Here is a 20,056-nt window from a genome sequence, read left to right on the forward strand (position 1 = left end):
CAACTGAACACTCTTGAAACTACTGTCTTCCCTGTGGTGGCTGTAGATTCTTCCATTAGCAAGCATGTACTTGCTGTTGTGGCTAGGGTCTGATACAACTTCTTGATATGATCCATCCATCCACCCACCCATGTTACAGCCACACAAGAAGTACCAGGAGCCTTGGGGCATGGATTGTCTGCTATTTTATATCTAGAAGGGTCTGACAGACCTTGTACTGCAGCAGTGGTTCTCAACCTTCCTAATGTTGTAACCCTTTAATACAGTTCCTCATGGTATGTGACCACAAAATTATTTTCTTTACTACTTCGTAACTATAATTTTGCTACTGTTAGGAATCATAATGTAAATATCTGATATGTAGGATATCTGAAATCTGACCCCCAAAAGGTGGTTTGAGAACCCGTGTTCAAGGTTAATGTTCACAAATGAGCACAGAGGGACAGGAATTCCATTTGCCCTCCCCTCAGCTCCAACTTACCCTGAATGCCTCACACCCTGACACGGTATAATCAGCACAACTTGGGAAGCCACTGCTAGTCCTGCTCTGGTTGAATGCTATCAGATTCCTGGATTAAAATGAGCCGTTGGAAACAAAGTGGCCATGTCAGATACAAGTGCCGGGAGCTCTCGGGATTGGCAAACTTGTATCCGTTTGTAACTCAAGAGGCATGAGTAGCTCTTCAAAGTAGCAACCTTGTCCAGGTACAGAGCGAAAGATAAGAAGCCAGAGTTAGAGGGGTCGTGCAGAGTATTTAAAAACTGCAAATTTGAGCAATCCGACACACTCATTAGACTAAGAAATTTTACCTCATTTAAAACACTTTCTAGTTCTCCATATTGCACGTCCAGTTCTGAGGCCTTTTTGCCATGGGCAGCACCCAGTTACTACACTGGTACTTGTAGAGCTGTAAACAGTTCTGCTTTTTTAAAAAAAACTTCAGACAGCACTTTTTCTGTATAGCCCAAGCCAGTCTTGAACACGTGATCCTTCTGCCTCAGTCTCCCAGTGCTGAGAACGTAGGAGTGTGCCTCCGGGCCTAGTGCCATAAATATTTTCTATAGTGAAAAACATCTGGTCATTCTAAGATAAAATTCTTGAGATATCATCAACAGTCTTCTATTCCTATATAAGCGTGTTCTGTACTTTTACTGTGTAAGTGAAGACTGAAACGGATTCTACTTGTGAATTCTTACTCTTCTTACTTTATAGGTTTGAGGGTTCTTGCTTGCGTGCGTCACGTCCACGCAGTGCCTGCAGAGGCCAGAAGAGATTTCGGGATTGCCCAGCAATCGGAGTCAGACATCTGTGTGCCTCGATGTGGTTGTTGGGAAGTGAACCCAGGACCTCCGGATGAGCAGTTTATGCTCTTAACTGCTGAGCCATCTCCCCAGACACTGAATTCTGAGTTTTTGATAGGTAACAAGATTAGAATTTAAAGTGAAAGCATTAGTTATTCTTATCAAAACCTTGAGACTGTCCCCTGACCTGATAGTTTACACTTCAGCATAGAGTTCAATTGGAACAGCATTGGGAAAACAGTAAAGCACAGGTCAGTTGCATTGGAAATTGATAAGAAATCTTCCCACAAAACAGGAAGAAGCTGAGAATACACAAAGCTACCAGAGAAAAAAAACTGAGCCTTAGTTTTATGTCAATTTCTGTGGCATCCAGACAGATTCTTCCATTGGTACCAAACATATTTCATGTGTTTATAGTCTCCGATAATAGATACAATTTCTAGTAAACCACCTTTTTTCTTGAATCCTTACTTACAGTGGAAGGGATACTTGCAAACATTTCACACTGAAGATGTCTATAGTTGTCACAAGTTAGCACCTTTCCTCTAGTTACAGACTATTCTAGACACTAGAATGACAGTCACATGCCTTTGCCCCCAAAGAGGACAGAGGTTGCAGGCTGGCAGCGTTTGCTCTGTGAACTTTACTTCCTTTTCTCCCCCCAACAATGCAGCTGTGGTTTAATGTCAACAATGCTTGGACTCCAGATCGTTTTTTTTCCCTGTGGGGAGCTCCACCCCTCCCCCATCCCGCCCCTCACACGTAGCTACATAGGAAAGCTGCCAAGACTCGGTATATTAAAGTTTTATTAAGACATTGACATTTCTTAGTATAGACACACCCACATCCTATAGAAGAATTTCTTGTTTTTTACAATATTTAGAATGACCAAAAGCAGCCCACAAACGTCCCTGCTCTGTAGTCATGCTAGAATTATAGCTTAGGAATGCATTTACCATCACCCTCTTCCTGTTACAAGCTTCTACACGAAGGGTAATCAGCTTAATTGTTTCAAAGTTCAAGTGCTAGTTCATCTGGCAGATAAGCATGTACCCACAGGACAGAAGTTACCCTGGCTAATAACATAGAAAAAGTCATGGAGGACCAAACTTCTCACGCGAGTCATCTGCCTCATCGCATCACATCTCCTGAACACGCCGTCTCCCCTCGTCTCCTGAGCACGTGCCTCTCCGCAGCCTCCATTTTAACAGTCCCAGAACACTTCAGATGCACTTTCCCCACAGACTCTGAGCCTCTACCTTCTTCCAACTGTCATCTTGTCTGCATCTCTGGTTCTTGAAAACACTTTTAAAAAATTTCTGCCTGGTTCTTTCTCAGCAATAAAGGTACTGACTACACAGGCCATTTTCTTCGGAATTTACTTACGTTCCTTAAGAAGTATGGGTGCCTGCTAGCAGCAAACCACTGAACTGAGAACAGGACCCCCTTTGGGGGAATTAGAGGAAGGATTGAAAGAGTTGAAGGAGCTTGCAACCCCATAAGAATAACAATGCCAACCAACCAGAGCTCCCAGGGACTAAGCCACTACCCAAAGACTATACATGGACTGACCCTGGGCTCCAACTGCATAGGTAGCAATGAATAGCCTTGTTGGGGCACCAGGGGAAGGGGAAGCCCTTGGTCCTGTCAAGGTTGGACCCCCAGTGCAGGGGAATATGGGGGGTGGGCAGTAAGGATGGATGGAGGAAGAACATCTGTATGGAGGAAGAGGGGGATGGGGGCTTATGGACAGGAAACTGGGAAAGAGAATAACACTTGAAATGTAAATACAGAAATATATCTAATTAAAAAAAAAGAAGTATGGATTCCCAAGGTACAGAAGTCAAATTTAGGATTTAAAGGGGGTGTGTGTCATTCTGCATAATAGTCCTTGTCAGAAAAAGTAGGATAAAGCCACCATCACCTACAGGTAGCCTCTAAGAGCTATAGACTCTGAATTAATTAATTAATTAATTAATTAATTAATATCTTTCATATTTCACCATCAGTTTCTACTCCTTAGGAATCCACTCACACATCTGCCCCTGTGGCCTGTTTCCTCAAGATTATAGGAACTGTAGCCAGTTCCTCTTTACAACTTTGGTGTCTAGCTCAGAGAATGGGAACCTATCCATTTAATGAAGCCCCACTAGGATGCTTCAAGCCGAGTGGGACATGTAACTAATAGTGTTATTATATACATTCATAGACATAGACATAGTTTGTGAGACATTTCTGCAAAAGTGAAGCACTTATCCTGCTAACTGGTGACAAAGCTGTTATATCACACATAAAACAAACCCAGGAGGACTGAGTAATACATAGGCAGACTGAGTACCTGGGGACTCAAGAATAACGTACTATGTTCCAAGGTTTCCTTTTAGCTCATATACCTCAGGCTTGATGAAGAAGCAACATGAAAATGCCAGAAAGGGGGGGGGGGCTGGGCAGGGAGTGGAAAACATGGCCGGCTCTCACCATCCAAAGGACAAAGCAGGACTCAGCAAAATCTACTCTGCACCAATGAAACACACAGAAGACCTACACACACACACACACACACACACACACACACACACACACCAGGGAAGGGTGTGGCACCTACACTTCTACCTTCGGCAAGCTATGAAGCGGGCCTCAGCTTAACAGCTCCACTGCCAGGGCGGGGCCCGCAAGGTCTGAGCAGTCTGAGAGTGTCATCCCATCCAGTGGGGATGAAGTTTTCTCCAGGATGTCAGCACCACCGGAGACCAGCCAGAAGCAGTAAGTGGTCCGGTTCACATCTCAGCCTGGGAGGCATCAGCAATGAACGAGCAGAGAGTTGAATCCCCACCTTGCGTACCTCCTCTCATCCCAGTATCAATGGAGGAGGTGGAATACGTCAGCTCCCAGACTGTAGGAAGGAAGCCGAGCCCCCAGTATTCCTGCAGGAATAACGTCAGAGGAGACTTACCCAGGATGCAGGGTGTTAAGACAGAATGCCTAAAATATCCAGGTTTTAATTTAAAACAATCATCGGAAGCAGAAAAATAAGTTGAGGACAAGAAAAACCCACTCTTGATAGAAACAAAGACTGATACAGGAAATGTGGACGAACCAAGAACTATCCAACTTCATCATAAAAATGCTCCAACCAGCAACGGCAAGCCCACATGAAGCAAGCAAAGAATTTGATAGTCAATGGAATAACACTTCTCAGCAGAGAGAAGACATAAAGAGGCAGGACACAAGTAACATTTTACAAATAAAACAATAGCTTATGTATAAACCCACTGAGAACAGCAGCAGAATGGATACAATGAAAGGTAACATATGAAGCCAAACAAAACCGTAGACAGACTGGCAGAAACCAAAGGTGGAAAGAACAGACTGAGAGATACACGCACCAGAGCCTATGGGTAAAACAAAACACCACCTTCTAAGTTATCACGTCAATGTTGATTGCACGTTTTATTACCTAAACATCTTTACAGATGACAAAAGGAATGATTATCCTAGGAAGGACATATGAAAGTCTTTGGTAGGGTAATATTATATCAAAATGGACCCAGGAAACCTAAAATGTAACACAGCCTCTGGAGGATCACCGGTTGGAACAAGGGCAGAATCAATGCAGAGGGGAAATTACATCAGCGTGTCATTCGTTGTGTGCATAGTGAAGATGTTGAGTGAGGGGTGACACATTCTCTTCTTATCGACACAGCTTCAAACTGAAGAGCTAGGCCAGGTAAAGTCCTTCTCCCACTGGCTGGTCTCTTGCGCGAGGAAACACTCTTCTCATTGGAAAAATGTCACTTTGTAAATGCCAATATTTCTCTGGGGTTTCACCCAAACGAAGCCCAATTTTAATGGCCTGAGAAAGCCATGCTCAGGGCTCTTTTTTGGTCTTCATTTATTTCTAGTGAAGAGAACTGGGACTAGTATTGCAAGAGCGTGCACATGTACACGTGTGTGAGTGTGAGTGTGAGTGTGTGTGTGTGTGTGTGTTTGTGTGAGTATGCATGTGCAAGAGCATGTACATGTGCACTTGTTCAGGTGTACATGTGTACACTTGTACATGTGTACAAATGTAGAGTCTGATTTTTTATAAAAGCTAGATACACTCAACTCACAAATTTTCCATCAAAGTCCAGTTTTTGCAAGTCACTACACCTGAAGAGATCTGATCACAATTTGTTTTAAAAGCACAAGGCCAACTATTTGGTTATTGGTGGAGGAGAAAGAAAAGATAGAAATAGGACCTCATTGAATTAAAACTCAGTCTCTAAATAAAAATTAATCCAGGACAGTTTTCCCTTTTCCTTAATGGGTCATGAGCTACCCCAGTCCTTTACCTAGTTTTATTAACAATAGCACGATTCCAACATCAGGTCCCCAGACCATGTTCACTGCCCCTTGTCCCATACGGGAGACCCAAGAGCACTTCTGGGTGTGAGGTGGTGTCTTTACTCCCAGCGCATTAGGAACACATCTAATTCTTAGACAGGAAATCTGCACGGCACAGGACAGGAACACTCTGCAGATGTGTGGAGTCCTCACACAGCCCGGAGACACCAGCACCACATGGGATTCCCAGTTTTAACTCCACTTTACAGCTTCCAAACATTGCAAAAGTGTAGAGGACTGTATAAAATATAAGACTCTTTCAAAAAGATCTATGGTGTATTTTTTTTTAATAAAAAAACAATCAGTCTTCTTGGCTGAAGATTGGCAAGTGTGTTTTCAACCTCAGCAGTTCTGAAACTGACTCCTGTCGGTCCTGGTAGAAGCTGAGACCCGTGATGAGCTCAACGTCTGTGACCCGAGCTCTGTGCAAGGCCAGCAACTCTTCAACCCATGAAGACTCCCGCTTTCCATGCTAGACGGACAGAGGAGGAAGAATGGTCAGCAGAGAACACTCAGTCCACATTCCCAATAAGGTCCCCTCTTCTCAGTTTATTTACTTAGGACATTTTAGGCTGGGAAATGACAGAAGGCACAGGACCCATTTTAGGCATAATCCACACTTTTGAGTAGCATATTTTCCAGTGTATACAATAGGCATGACTGTTGAATTAGATAGACCAGAATTACAGGAAAGGAAGCAAACTGAGAACAGATGGGTACACACTGCATGGCTAAAAGAATACTCATTCCTAGAGGTTTCTGGTATTAAAAAAAAATACCAGAAATGGGAACTATATAACATGGTAGAGAAAAAAATGTGGGGAAAATAGATCCAAGTTCTGGTCATGTGAATGTCCTATTAGAAATTTAACCTAACAAGTAAATTTGTATTCCTTTATCATATCTTCTAGGAGGGTATATTTATCTATTTAGTTATTAATTTTATTATTGAGATTTATTTACTTTTAATTTTTATATATATGGTGGGTTATTTTTTTTTCCTGAATGCATTATCTGTCCATAATGAAAAACAGGCGATCAGATCTCCTGAAACTAGAGTTATAGATGGCTGCTAGCTACCATGTAGGTGCTAAGACTCCAACCAAGGGCCGCTAGAAAAGCAGCCAGTACTCTTAAGCACTGAGCCATCTCTCCTGGCCCTGTGCCAGGGTGGTTTTAAAGATCAAGTATAAAGACGTGAGTAACTATATCACACCAACTCTGGCTACCATAGGCATGTCATCTTTATGGTCCATGAAAATGGGGCTGAAAACACATAAAATCAATTTTCATTTCTGAAGAGGGTAAAGACCTAGATAATGTGTGATCAGAAAAGAACCAAAGGCAGACTTTCTAGTCCATGGAAGTAGAGATCGTAGTTAAATCAGATAACGTGTATAGAAATGATACAGCCATCTGCTATAAGCATTTCTGAAAACGGCCACGCGAAAAGGGCAAAGACATGTATCAAAAAGGCCTCGGGGGCCAGAAGGATGGCTCGGCAGCGAATGGCCCTTGCTGCCAAACTTGGTTGCATGAATTTAATTCTCAGGACAAAGGTCAGGGAAGGACGGAGCCAACTCCTGAAAGATGTTCTCTGAGATCCCCATGGCATTTGCACACACACGTGCACACGCACACACACACACACACACACACACACACACACACACTTTATTAATAAATGTAATTGTTTTAAAAGCTCCATGCACTCTTGGGACCAGAAAATAATAAACAGCGTTTTCCCATAAAAGCAGACCAGCAACCTCCCATTTGCTGTCAAGCTTAAATTTCCTGCTGCCCAGTTCCCTCCCCACCACAACCCTTATTCTGGCTTTGGGAGGAGCAGCAGACGTGGGACTCGTGAACTCCTTATCAGCAGGCAGTGTCCACTTGTTTCAACATTCTTAGGAATGGGGGAAGAGGACACAGGACCAGAGTGTTTCTTCAGGCTAGCGCAACTCAGGCTTAGTCACTCCTTCCGAGGGGAAGCAGAAGGATCCGTAACTGTGTAACAAGCTTTAAAATAACCCTCTTTCTGGCTCCCATGCAAGATTTAGTGTCTTTTATGCTGCCATTAAAGAACTGAATACAACGTTCCCATTAACAACTGCAGGGCACTCCTCTTTGGAATGGCAGAGTAGAACAGCTTTGGGATGTCTGACTCAAGCCCCTAACAACATTTTGATGAAAGGATAAATGTGGGCCTGCCTCACCCCGCTGGCATGTTGGTGCAGAATTCGGATGTGAAATCTGAAAAGCAGGAGTCATTTTTAGCTCATGTGGGGCAAAGCCATGGACTAAGCAGAGTGGAACAGAAGAGGCGAACGGCCTGGGTCCCTTGCAGCTCCACTGATCACAGTACCACGCCAAGGCAGTACGCAGCTGACCCTGTCATAGGCGGCTCCTTCCTCGCTTCTCTGTACTGATGTTTCAGCTATTGCTCCAGAACAGATTTCCTGTTTAATACTTATTGCATCATTCTGGACGACTGATGTATATTTATTAGCAATTTAATATCTCAAGGAAAAGAATTGATGAAAAAATCAACAATGGTTCAAAAAAAAAAAACCCGCTGGAATGGCAAATACTATAAGAAAGATCATAATAAAGTTAGACATAAAAGAACCATATTTAAATGCTTTCTGGCTATAGATTTAACACTAATTTATAATAGTGAGATTACAAGTCCAGCTTTGGGATCCAAGAAAATTCCTATCACGAATTAATCTAGACCTTAGCAACTAATCCACATTGGAAGTTTCCGGCCCAAGGACAAGGTGGTCTTCTACAAAAATGTGTCACTTTCAAAGATCAATGTAAGGGCCATTGAGAAGGGCTCTGAGTCGGTAAAGGCACTTGTCACCAAGCCTGACAACCTGAGTTCAATCCCTAAATCCCACATGTTGGAAGAAGAGAATCTACTTCTCACACATCCATGGGCCTCCAACATGCCTAATGCACAAAGGCAAGCATGTCCACAGACATACACACACACACACACACACACACACACACACACACACACACACACACACAGACACACACACACACTCAGAGACACACAGACACCACACACACACACACAGCCACACATACACACACACACACACACACACACACAGACACACACACACAGACACACACACACACGCTCACACACACACACACACACACACACACACACACACACACACACACACACACACACACACTCACACACACACACACACACACACACACAGACACACACACACACACACACACACACACACACACACACACACACACACACACACACACACACACACACACACACTCACACACACACACACACACACACACACACACACACACACACAGACACACACACATACACACACACACACACACTCACACAGACACACACTTACACACTCACACACCACTCACACAGACACACCATACACAGACAGACACACAGATACACACACACACAGACACACACTTACATACACACGCACGCACCATGCTCTCTCTAAGTAAACAATATAATAAAAAACAAGGCCCACATGTAACACCTTCAGGTAAAGCCCATGTACCCTGAGGAGTTCTGTTTGTTCCAGACTGAGCAACGCAAGGCACACACAGGTCAGTGTTCGAGGGAGGGAGGCAAGGAAGGTTACTTACTGTACAGCTCTCGATGTTATCAGGCCTGTGAGGCAATAGGAAGGCTGAAGACTCTAAGGCTGTACATTTTAAGGGGCTCTCAGACAGCTGCTTGCAGCTGGTAAGCACAATGAAGAAGTGAGTGGGAATCAGAATTTCTTGACTGCGGATGACTCTGGTGTTTCTGTAAAATATGCGATTTTCACTTTCATTAAGAAACATTTATCTTTCTTCTAATAATACTTCAGTATAGCCTGCTTTTACTAAGACACAGCTAAAGTTTACATCTAGTTAAATAAGCATGTTATAAAGAGTTAAATAATTGTGATACCTCGATACTTCAATCATTGATGCTAATAAGTAGAATGTTCAAGTAACTTTTCTATTAAAATTCGACTTTCTCCATTTCTATCTAAAGAATATTCAGATTATACATATACATATATATACATATATTATATATACATATATATATACACATATATTATATATACATATATTATATCCTTGAACACTTACAAACGTACAACCAATATTCTAACTCTAGATCAACATCAATGGTCTTCTCTCAGCCACACCATAATTGACCAAAGCCCCTCCTTCCCTTCAGAGAGGACATGTCGTGAATTCTCATTCCCTGTGACCGAATTTCTATTTGTATTCCCAATTGTAACTGAGAAAAAGAATCACAGACTAACCACCGCCCCTTGTTAAGGCTGAGACCTCTGTCTTTCCACCTGTGCTCATTTCCTGGGGAAAATGTAAGGCATCACTATTTCCCAAATGTGACCCCGTGTAGAGTCATAACCTGTAACATCCATTGAAAACAAGAGCTCTGGCTAAGGCTGGGGGGGGGGCACATAAGGTCTCTCTCACAACCTCCACAACGTGTCTTACAGGCCAGCTATGTTTAAAAAGAAAAAAAGGTTGCTTCAATTGACACAGCTAAGCCGTCTGGGTGTGTTGCCAACCACCTTTAATCCTAGCACTCGGGTGGATCTCTGTGACTTCAAAGCCAGGTTGGTCTACATGGCAAGTTCCAAGATAGCTAGGACTACGTAGGGAAGCCCCGCTGCTAACAAGTGAACACACAAAAACCTAAAATAGTAGACTCGGTTTAAAAGTACATGTTTTACAAACTGACGTGCTCCTAAGATGTAAAGCAATGAGAGAGTTCTCTGTGAGGGTCAAAAAAATCTCCGTAGAGTGTTCGGTGTCTGTATTGCGGCTGCAGGAGCCGTTTTTCTTTAGAAAATGCTGCTAAGTTACTGCTTTAATAGAGATCACCCAGGGTAAGGCCCATAGCTCAGTGGTGGGTGCCTGTCTTCCTGTGGGAGATCCTGAATTTGAATCCTGCCCCGAGCCTCTTTCCCACAAAAGAGTCAAAAGCATCAACCAGTTTCAGAATAGCCCCGTTTCATTTTATGAAACCAGTTCCATTGACAGTTTCTTCGTTTCCGATTTGATACTGTGGTGTTAACTCAAGGCCATCAGACTTATGGCTCTGCATTTACGTGTCCCTTCTTACCCCTCCACTCAGCATGTCTGTCACCGTACTAGCACTGCTCTCAGTGTCTGCTCTAAGTGACCAACTCTTAACTAAGCATCCCAGCACTGAGCCACACAGAGACCAGAGATTGGGGTCAGCATGTACACAGGGCCCGTGAACGGGGAGACGTGACTTCTCTCATTGATAAAAACATCCAATTGAAACTGAGCATCATATCTATTATAGGGCTCTCAGAACACCTCTGGGTGATGTGTCTCCTACGTACACACAAGTTGCTCTGTATAGGAAAGGGTCTGCTGACTAGATGGAAATCTCCCTCTACAGCTACGTTGAAGAGGATAAAATAGGTTCTTACTGTTTCAGGATCTCTGAGGAATCATACCGTCCATCATAATCAAAGTCGAACACGGGGCCGCTGACAACGTTGACGCCATTCCTTTCTTGGGCATACCTTCGCAGTACGGTGTCATGAAGGTATTGCCATATAACTGAAAGACGAGAGAAGACGCTGCAATTTCAAAAGATCGACACACCCCTCTGCTGTGCGGAACTGGCGAGCAGGGCAGAGCAGCGCTAGTCTTTGTGACAGCTGAAGACTAGGTAGAGATTGGCTTCAGTTTGGTGCCAAGCCCAGGATGTATGATTCACGTGGGCTTTCAGAAAGACTAAAACGTAAGCATGGATTCAACGCCATCTCTGTATTGGGAAATATGCACTGTAAGCTGTAGGGATAATGGCGGCGTGTCAACATTAGGCACCGAAGAGGCACAATGAATCACACTCACTCCTCATAATTGAATTTGTCCTCTGAAAATATACATGTGTCATAGACAAAAATTCAAATAAAGTGTCCTCAGAAGTGGCATATTTTAGGGGGTTGGGGATTTAGCTCAGTGGTAGAGCGCTTGCCTAGCAAGTGCAAGGCCCTGGGTTTGGTCCCCAGCTCTGAAAAAAAAAGAAAAGAAAAGAAAAAGTGGTATATTTTATATTCTGTATCCTAAGTTTATGTAGGAGTGCCTGTTTACCTTTTTAGGAATCAGATACTGAAATGGCCAAGAGGGCTATGAAATCTATTAACTTTTAAAATGAAAACAATTACCCAAACTTATTTAAATAAAGAACCCTACCGAAAGCTGTTATCTTAGATTACTGGATTCACTATGTACCTATAGAGAATACACCATATACTTTTTGCCAAAAATGCTTCTAACATATAAATACAAAGCAAAACATATACTAGAATAGATCTCTTAGATTTATAGATTTTTGTGTGTGTGTTCAAGTACCTGAAGAGTGCGTTTGATAATTACACATTTAATCAAAACTATAAACTATATTATGTTGACTAAATCTGCATATACTCAAGCCATCGTTAAAAGTTTTTACCTTGAAAACTCTGGTACATTGGCACTACGTTAGAAGTAAGCAAGGCTTCAGAATATATTTGACGTGAGACTCTGTTTAGTCCTGTAAGGAAAAAAAGAAAATGACTCTTTTCATGCGGCATGAAGAATGTTTTTGCAATTTCTTGGGGTGGAGAGTTAGCTGAGAGTCAGCCGAAGCCTGTAAAACCTGCCCAGGTCCTAGCAGACAGTAAATGCGATACACTTGCCCAAGTTCCTTAGAAAAATAAAAATATAACCTCATTTCTTTGTGTTGATCATTTGTCAAAGAAACAGAAATGTTAATGAGAACCATACCCTTTCAGACTTTTACCTTATTTCTTTTATTTTGACTGAAAGAGTATTGTGTTTACAAACTCTTCAAACCTTTTTTTTTTACAGCCAAAGGAATAAAGTTCAGAAGTTCTGGCTTCAGCACAACACCTACCACCCAGAGAAAACAAGCCAGGAGTCTGTCCCGGCATGCCTCACAAGGCTTCTTTGTGTAAACTGAGCTAGGACTTGCTCTCTTGCAGTCCAGTGGCCAAGTGCTGTCTGCAGGCACTTACGCAGGGCTGGACTAGAAGCTGAGGGCTTGGGCACCTGGGGCCTTTTGAGTTTTGCCTTTAAGGCTGGCCTTAAAAAGCCTTCTTGTTAAGGATCTGGGTGGGCCTCAGTGGGAGAGGATGTGCTCAGTCCTGCTGTGAACTGATGACGCAGGGCAGGCTGGTACCCAAGGGGGGGCTTCCCTTCTCTGAGGAGAAGAGGAGGGAGTCAGGGGGAGGGTTTTGTGAAGGTGGGACCGGAAGGAGAGGAGGGGGTTGAGTTACCTCCTTCCTAAGACCTGGATACAGTCTTTTACTTCCTAGTTTTCATGGAAATGCAGGGAAAAGACAGAGTCTTCTACCTGAAGCATTTGCATAATAAAGCCAATAACTCCCCAAACACACAGCATACAATAAATCAGACATTCAGGCCTCAGAAAAATGTAATGTTTCCCTAGTTATGTTCCTAATGTATCATTTTCACTAGTCGATACAAAAACGGCTCTACACGAGGCCACCGACTACACGGAAGATGTTTCCTGCTAATATACTTTATTACTTTCATTATTGCTATCATTAATTTGGTGCTGACACTTGGCCCGGGGACTCCTACATGCAGGAGAGTTCTCTAGCAGTAAGCCACACCCGCGGTCCCACGAGAGAGTCATAAGGCAGCAAAGAGAAAAGCTGGGGTGAGGGAAAAGACGTGGGGCTGAGGTACTTACTCGGTGGTGTGAGGAACCCATAACTGAGCTTGGAAGTGCTTTTATAATAGGAACATTTATGCATGGGACTAAGGGGAATCCGAAGGTCCTGGTACAAACAGTTGGAAAAGTCATCTGTGGAGAACTGGTCCTGAGGAACAAATGGTGAAGAGTCAGCTGGTATCGGGCGTGGAACGGAGACTGAAGCTAATGAATTAGAAGCAAGCTGCATTGCCCGGGCCCAGAGTCACAACGCTCTCCCATTTCCCATCGGTCTGTGGGTCTTTTCTATCTAAAGCACAGACACATTCTATAATGGGAAGACTCCATGCAAGTGTCTTCTGCAGGGATGGTTACAGCTTGTTTCTACGGTGTTAAACACTGCATGAGATAAAGAAAAGTCAATTTCCAGGAAATCTTCTCCTTCTTCCAAATCTAAAAATACAGCCAAAAGTTTCTGAGAAAGAGAGAGAGGTGGGGGCAGGGGAGAGGGGGAGGAACACCAAGGTAAAGCTCTCAGGGGTCGTAGTGAAAGTGACTTCTCATAGCTTTGCTTGGATAAGAAAACCAGAATCAAACACAATCAATAGCCATCAATAAATAAAGGCCGGTGCACAGGAAACATGGGGAACACCACATAGTGCAGAGGGAAGAAACTGACTAAAGGGAATCTTTAAACATTTTTTTAAAAAGCTCAAGAAATTTTGCACAAATGTGAATGTCATAAAAATGAGTATTTTAATAGGAACTATATACATACGTGCCCATCCCTATCTTTTTCTCTAGGACTCGCAGAGAGGACCAGCATTAAGTTTATTTATTAAGTCTAACTGCTTCCTTCGGTGGAGCTCTCGTCAATGCCCTTGCAATCCCTAAGGGCATCTCTATGGCTCGCCAACCGCCCATGCTTCCTCTACCATTCTCCTTCCATGTAAGCACCACGGGGATGGAGTGAGGGAGGAGACTGACTTATTCTGGGATATCTGTCCATGATCTTTCAAGACCCCACTTCTCTGTTGTTGGCAGGAGCACGAGCGGGATGCAAAATGCCTGCTGGTCCTTCCATGCTGGGGTCCTCAGGTGAGGGCAGTGACTGGATTGAGCTCTCAGGGGTCTCTGTAAACTTGGTCACTTGGAGACCACCCATGTGCTCAGATAGCCATCCCTTCCTCTCAAAAAGAGCAATTGTGACTTAATGCCAATCTGATTCCTAGGATTATAAATCAGAGTCACACAATATTAAAAATGGGGGGGAGGGTAGCCGTGTGTGGTGGCACAAGCCTTTAATCCCAGCACTCAGGAGGCAGAGGTAGGCAGATCTCTAAGCTCGAGACCAGCCTGGTCTACACAGTGAGTTGCGGGACAACCAGAGAAATCCTGTCTTGAAAAATCAAAAAACGAGGAGGGGGGTAAAGGAAATCAGCTACTGAGTTTAGTCAGAGCCTCACAGCCACACAGACAGATAGTGGCTGAACTAAAACTGCGCCCTAACTTCTGGCTTCCCCACCTCCGTCAGGAATGGGTAGCAGATTAACAGCAGTAAACCGCTTTCAACGCAGCGCAAGACGGGACAGATACTTGCATTACTGAGGAAGGTGTAAGACGTCCACAGGGGCATGAGGAGGTCCAGGCTGTACCCAGTCAAAAACTGTTGCTGATGGAGCAGACAGACGCGGTGCTGCTTCTGCAGATTCCGGGGCCTTCCGTGGGGCACAGTCATAGAGTAAACATCCTCGACTTGGGTCATAAAGGGAAAACGAGACCACAATTTATGTTGTAACCCTCTCCTCTTCTGAGGCACAGAGAGAAATCCGCTTTTAACCATAAACCCATCGCCAATGCTTCAGGGTACAGAACCACACATAAGTGCGAGTCCATGAAACTTCGCCTTTTCTACTGAAATATCGATGTTATGTTTTAAGAGAAAACGTATCACAAGAGAATACTACCTTGAATTACCATATAGTCTTGTTAACCAGGACTTAAATAATAAGCAAATAAATATTATGTTTTGAGACAAAGTCTCAGGTTCGCCCAGGTTGGTACCGAAGTGAGGGTGTAGCCAGGGCTTCTGCTTCTGCCTCCTGAGGGCTGGCATTACAGGTGTGTGGCAGCATGCCTAATTCTCTGTGGCACTGGAGGACTGAACCCAGGACTTCATGCGTTCATGGTCGACTCATTTAACTGCATCACGAGTCCCTGAAATTCCTTAATACCGTTTTAATCACCCTTCACTAAGTGACTGGTGAGGGAAGAAGGCACCGGGGCTAGTTAGAAGGCAAAGACTAGGGACAACTGGCAGATAATGACGTCACTGTAGACAATGGCTTAATGCCCTTTCTCTAAGGGTCAGGTGCTTTGCAGAACGGTTTTCAACTTATTTCCTACATCTCCTTAAGAAGTATTTCACAGAGGAGATGACAGAGGCTTGAGGGGAGTAAACACTTCCCCCATCACGTTGCTCCTGAGCCCGCAAACTCAGTCCTGCCATGGTCTCAAGGCATCAGTCTTTATCATATACTGTGCCACCTTGGGGATAAAAGACTGCCCCAATCCCAACAGTTACAAGACCAGCTCGAGGCAGCTTAATGTAGAATTCATCCCTCTGTTCTAGCAAGGAGAAAGCATCAGTCAAATCATCTAAAGACCAGAGATTGGACCAAAGCACCTCTGAGCATCCAAGTCACAATTAGAAAATATTGCATCTGCTGTCTACAAAGTCATAGCTTTCACTGGAAAGCTATGAGAAAAGAATAAATAAAAAATAAGTTGATTTTAAAAAATGTATGAGGAAGTAACTTTAGATAGATAAATCAATCTGTAATTTGTTAGAATTAATTTTAAAACAAGGGGACAGGAATTTCCCAGGTATTTTAAATGGAAATCTAAGCTTTCTCATAAACCTACGAAAATCTTTAAAATTTCAAAACACTTTCAGCATGTGCAGAAAAGACATGGCTTTCACAGAACAGCGTGTTTAACCTCCTCAATATAAGACAACATTTCTTGCCTTATGGATAACATGCTGGACTATTTGGCGGAGAAAACTTTGATTCATCAGACAGCTCTGTGTTTTTGGGGTCTTTGTAAAGAACGCCCCACACCCACCCAACAACTCTCTGAAACTTGCACAGAGAAGGACCTGCCTCCACGGTTCAGGTCTGAGTGTAACCTGCCTTACCAGCATCCGTGGTCAGATTGAACTGCTTCTTGAAGTCCATGATCGGCACAATCTAAAAGAGGTGTATGAAAGGATTTTTAAGGAGTGCGAGCGAGCACATCCTTTGGTTCTGTACTGCATCATTTCTGTAGCTTAACTCATCCACGAGGAAACAGAAAGAAATGTACAGAATATCGTGTGAGACGCTTTCCTCCTTTGACAGGGGGGTGAAAGAGGAAAAGCAACAGTGGCCGTGAGATAAAATTACCCGTGGCAACTGAAACTGTAAATCCGGGTCCTTTAGTATCTGATCTCTATTCCAAGTCTGAACCAAAGGGAAACAAAAGAGGACGCACAAAATAAGCTCTAACTACTAAGTGCATGGGTCCTGTCACTGGGCTCATAGATCACTGGGTACTTTTACATTCTTATGACGGCCAAGGTATTATCACTAAGAGTAGGACAGTTACCGCTAATGAAAATGGAACTGTGTGTTATATCCATTTGAACAAGGACAACAACAAAAAACCACACACACACACGTACACACACGTGTTTCTCCTAAAGTTGCATTAGGTTGGGGGTTGGGCCTTTAATTTTAGAGAAGGAACATTCAGTTACATAGGTTTACTCTGCTCAAAGAATCCTCTACAGTTCAGCCCACCTGTCCTCAAGGAGTCATAATAACCAGAGATTAAAAATTCGGAAGGTAAATGGGGGGGTGATGTCTAAGAAATGGTCTGCATGCGTTCCTTAGATTTAAAAGTAAGCGTACACATGCTTAATAAACATGTTACACTAACTTCTATCCAACTTCTACATTTTAATTTCATCTTAGTTTTTTCTATAATATATTCTACAGAGAGAGAAAGAGAGAGAGAGAGAAGAAGAAGAAGAAGGAGGAGGAGGAGGAGGAGGAGGAGGAGGAAGAGAGAGAGGGAAAGGGGAGGGGGAGGGGGAGGAGAAAGATGCACACACTCTCTCTCTCACACACACTCACGCGCACACGCACACGCACACACACACGCACATGCACACACACACATGTACATTAAGCTTCGCAGCTATACTCACTGAGTGGTCACATGTACAGCCGAGGTCACTGGACACTGATTTGATTGGACACTGGGACAGGAAGCTCTCTTCTTTGGGATGACTTGGGGTATAAATGGGTTTCTTTAGAAGGTGGTTGAGACTGCCGTGGCTTCCATTATTAGGAGCTGGGATCAAACCCAATAAATCTGCATAGTCCCAAGAAAGGTAAAGAGTTACCCAGACATCTCAAGACCAAATAAATTGATGTGTACAGTGAGTTTCATTTTATTGTTTTAAATGTATTTAATTCTCTTTCTTTTTAACTAGAATGAAGATAGGCTGTGCTTGGCTTCAAACTATAGGACCCTGTGATTCTTCACTCATATATATTTATTTTATTGTAATTATTCTATAAAAACTATACCTGTGTGTGCACGTGCATGCATTTGAGTGTAGGTGTCTGTGGAGGAGAGGAGTGTGTTGGATCCCCTGCAGCTCACGTTAGAGGCTGTTTCTCTGTCAGCCATCTTTATGGTGGTGCTAGGAATGGAACCTGAGTCTCTGGAAGAACTAGAGAGCCATCTCTCCACCCACAGTGTCCTGATACTGGCACAAGTGCTATGCCACCAAAATTCCTGAACCTTTCATTTATTCAACATTGGTTTTAACCAGATGGTTGGCATGCCCCATGCCGTTAATCCCAGCACGTGGAGGCAGAGACAGGCAGATCTCTGAATTCAAGGCTAGCTTGATCTATATAGAGAGTTCCAGGACAATCAGGGCTAAAAAAAAAAGCGCAAAAAGATCATATTTATTTTTAATCATATGTATATGTGGGTCTATGTAAGTATGTCCATGTGAGTGCTGGTGACAACAGAGGCCAATGTCCACTTGTCCCACAAGAGCTGTGTTATAGCTGGTTGTAAGTCACCTAACATTGGTGCTGGCAACCAAGCTCAGGTCTTCCGTAGGAACATCCATCTCACTCCCATCAGAATGGTTGTTCACACTTACCACACATCAAGTTATAGACTTCAATATTTTCAAAGGAGTCAACCTCAGCACCGTGCTTGAAGGCAGGTCCATAGCCAATGAAGATAGCCTAAATTCACCAGATATACAAAAAGATTATCAGCTTAATTCAGTTATGCATGCAGCTGGTCAAATTTTTATATCGGCTGCACTGCACACACACACACACACACACACACACACACACACACACGTATATAGTTACCTATGTAAGATAAGAAGGGAACCACCATGCCTAGTGGGCTTCCTTGGGCACTGTTTAATTTTCATTGTGTATAAAGATACCTAGTATATTTCTTTTACTTTTACTATAATCGTTGGCTTGATAATCAGAACAGAGTGAATGACGAAGTCATTTTATCATCCACGGCTTCTGAATCCATATTTATGATGGAATTCTGCATTTTGGATGTTCTTTTCTTTTCATAAAAGAGATTCGTTGTTTATTTTTTATTTGTGTTTCTGTGTATGTGTCTATGTGACTATATGACACATGTGTGTGTGGGGGCATTCACAGAGGCCAGAGAGGGGATCCCATTCCCCACAGCTGGAGTTTTTTTTTTTTTAAAGATTTATTTATTATATTTAAATAAGTAAACTGTCACTGTCTTCGGACACACCAGAAGAGGGCATCAGATCCCATTACAGATGGTTGTGAGCCACCATGTGGTTGCTGGGATTTGAACTCAGGACCTCTGGAAGAGCAGTCAGTGCTCTTAACCATTGAGCCATCTCTCCAGCCCCCACAGCTGGAGTTTAAACTCACACTGCTTACCTCACAGAGCGCTATGGGGAAACCTTTTGATTATGATTATAACTATATTCAGAAGAAAGTTTAAAATGCTAGGCAAATGCCAGGCAGTACCTCCTCTTTTCAGATCATGAACGTGATCGCCGGAAATCACTGATGTTTACCATGAGTCAATAGTTCATAGAGCACAGATATATTCAAAATTATCATTAGACACTTAGGAAGGTGGCCAATAAATCACACACCCACAGAAACATGAATACAAAGCCCTAGCAGACTCTAATTCCTCACAGAGGACCAAAGCTCAGTAACTCTTCCCCTACACATTCGGTTTCTTCTTGTAAGACTTGGATTTTTTTTTTTTAAATCTGGCTTTCTTCAGAAAAGCCATCGGTGGAGTATAAAAGGTTTACTCACTTGCATGTTTGAAAACAGGTTGTCAGAGCCATGAAATCCACTTCCACAATATTTCCTTTCTGACGGATTCCTGAATTTTGAAATATATAAATTAGTAATATGATTCCAATCATTGGACAAAACTTCAGCCGCACTGCTATCTTCATTCATAAAGAACAAGTGGCTATTGTTAAATCAACATAAA

The 20,056-nt window shown here is 43.1% G+C and overlaps 1 protein-coding gene across 1 annotated transcript in view; it reads right to left on the reverse strand.

Moving 5' to 3' along the window:
* Window positions 1-4,725: 4,725 nt before the first annotated feature.
* Window positions 4,726-20,056, reverse strand: part of Enpp1 (ectonucleotide pyrophosphatase/phosphodiesterase 1) — a 64,322-nt gene continuing 48,991 nt past the window's right edge. Inside the window, exons 16-25 of the mRNA XM_032894897.1 lie at window positions 19,873-19,942; window positions 18,687-18,774; window positions 17,712-17,878; window positions 16,659-16,710; window positions 15,060-15,214; window positions 13,499-13,628; window positions 12,233-12,313; window positions 11,202-11,334; window positions 9,358-9,520; window positions 4,726-6,160 (exon numbers count right to left, since the gene is read on the reverse strand). Coding sequence (XP_032750788.1) covers window positions 5,990-6,160; window positions 9,358-9,520; window positions 11,202-11,334; window positions 12,233-12,313; window positions 13,499-13,628; window positions 15,060-15,214; window positions 16,659-16,710; window positions 17,712-17,878; window positions 18,687-18,774; window positions 19,873-19,942 — 1,210 coding nt within the window. The 3' untranslated portion in view covers window positions 4,726-5,989. The remainder of the gene's footprint in view (window positions 6,161-9,357; window positions 9,521-11,201; window positions 11,335-12,232; window positions 12,314-13,498; window positions 13,629-15,059; window positions 15,215-16,658; window positions 16,711-17,711; window positions 17,879-18,686; window positions 18,775-19,872; window positions 19,943-20,056) is intronic.

The sequence above is a fragment of the Rattus rattus genome, chromosome 2, assembly GCF_011064425.1.
Source record: "Rattus rattus isolate New Zealand chromosome 2, Rrattus_CSIRO_v1, whole genome shotgun sequence".
Lineage (NCBI taxonomy): Eukaryota > Metazoa > Chordata > Mammalia > Rodentia > Muridae > Rattus > Rattus rattus.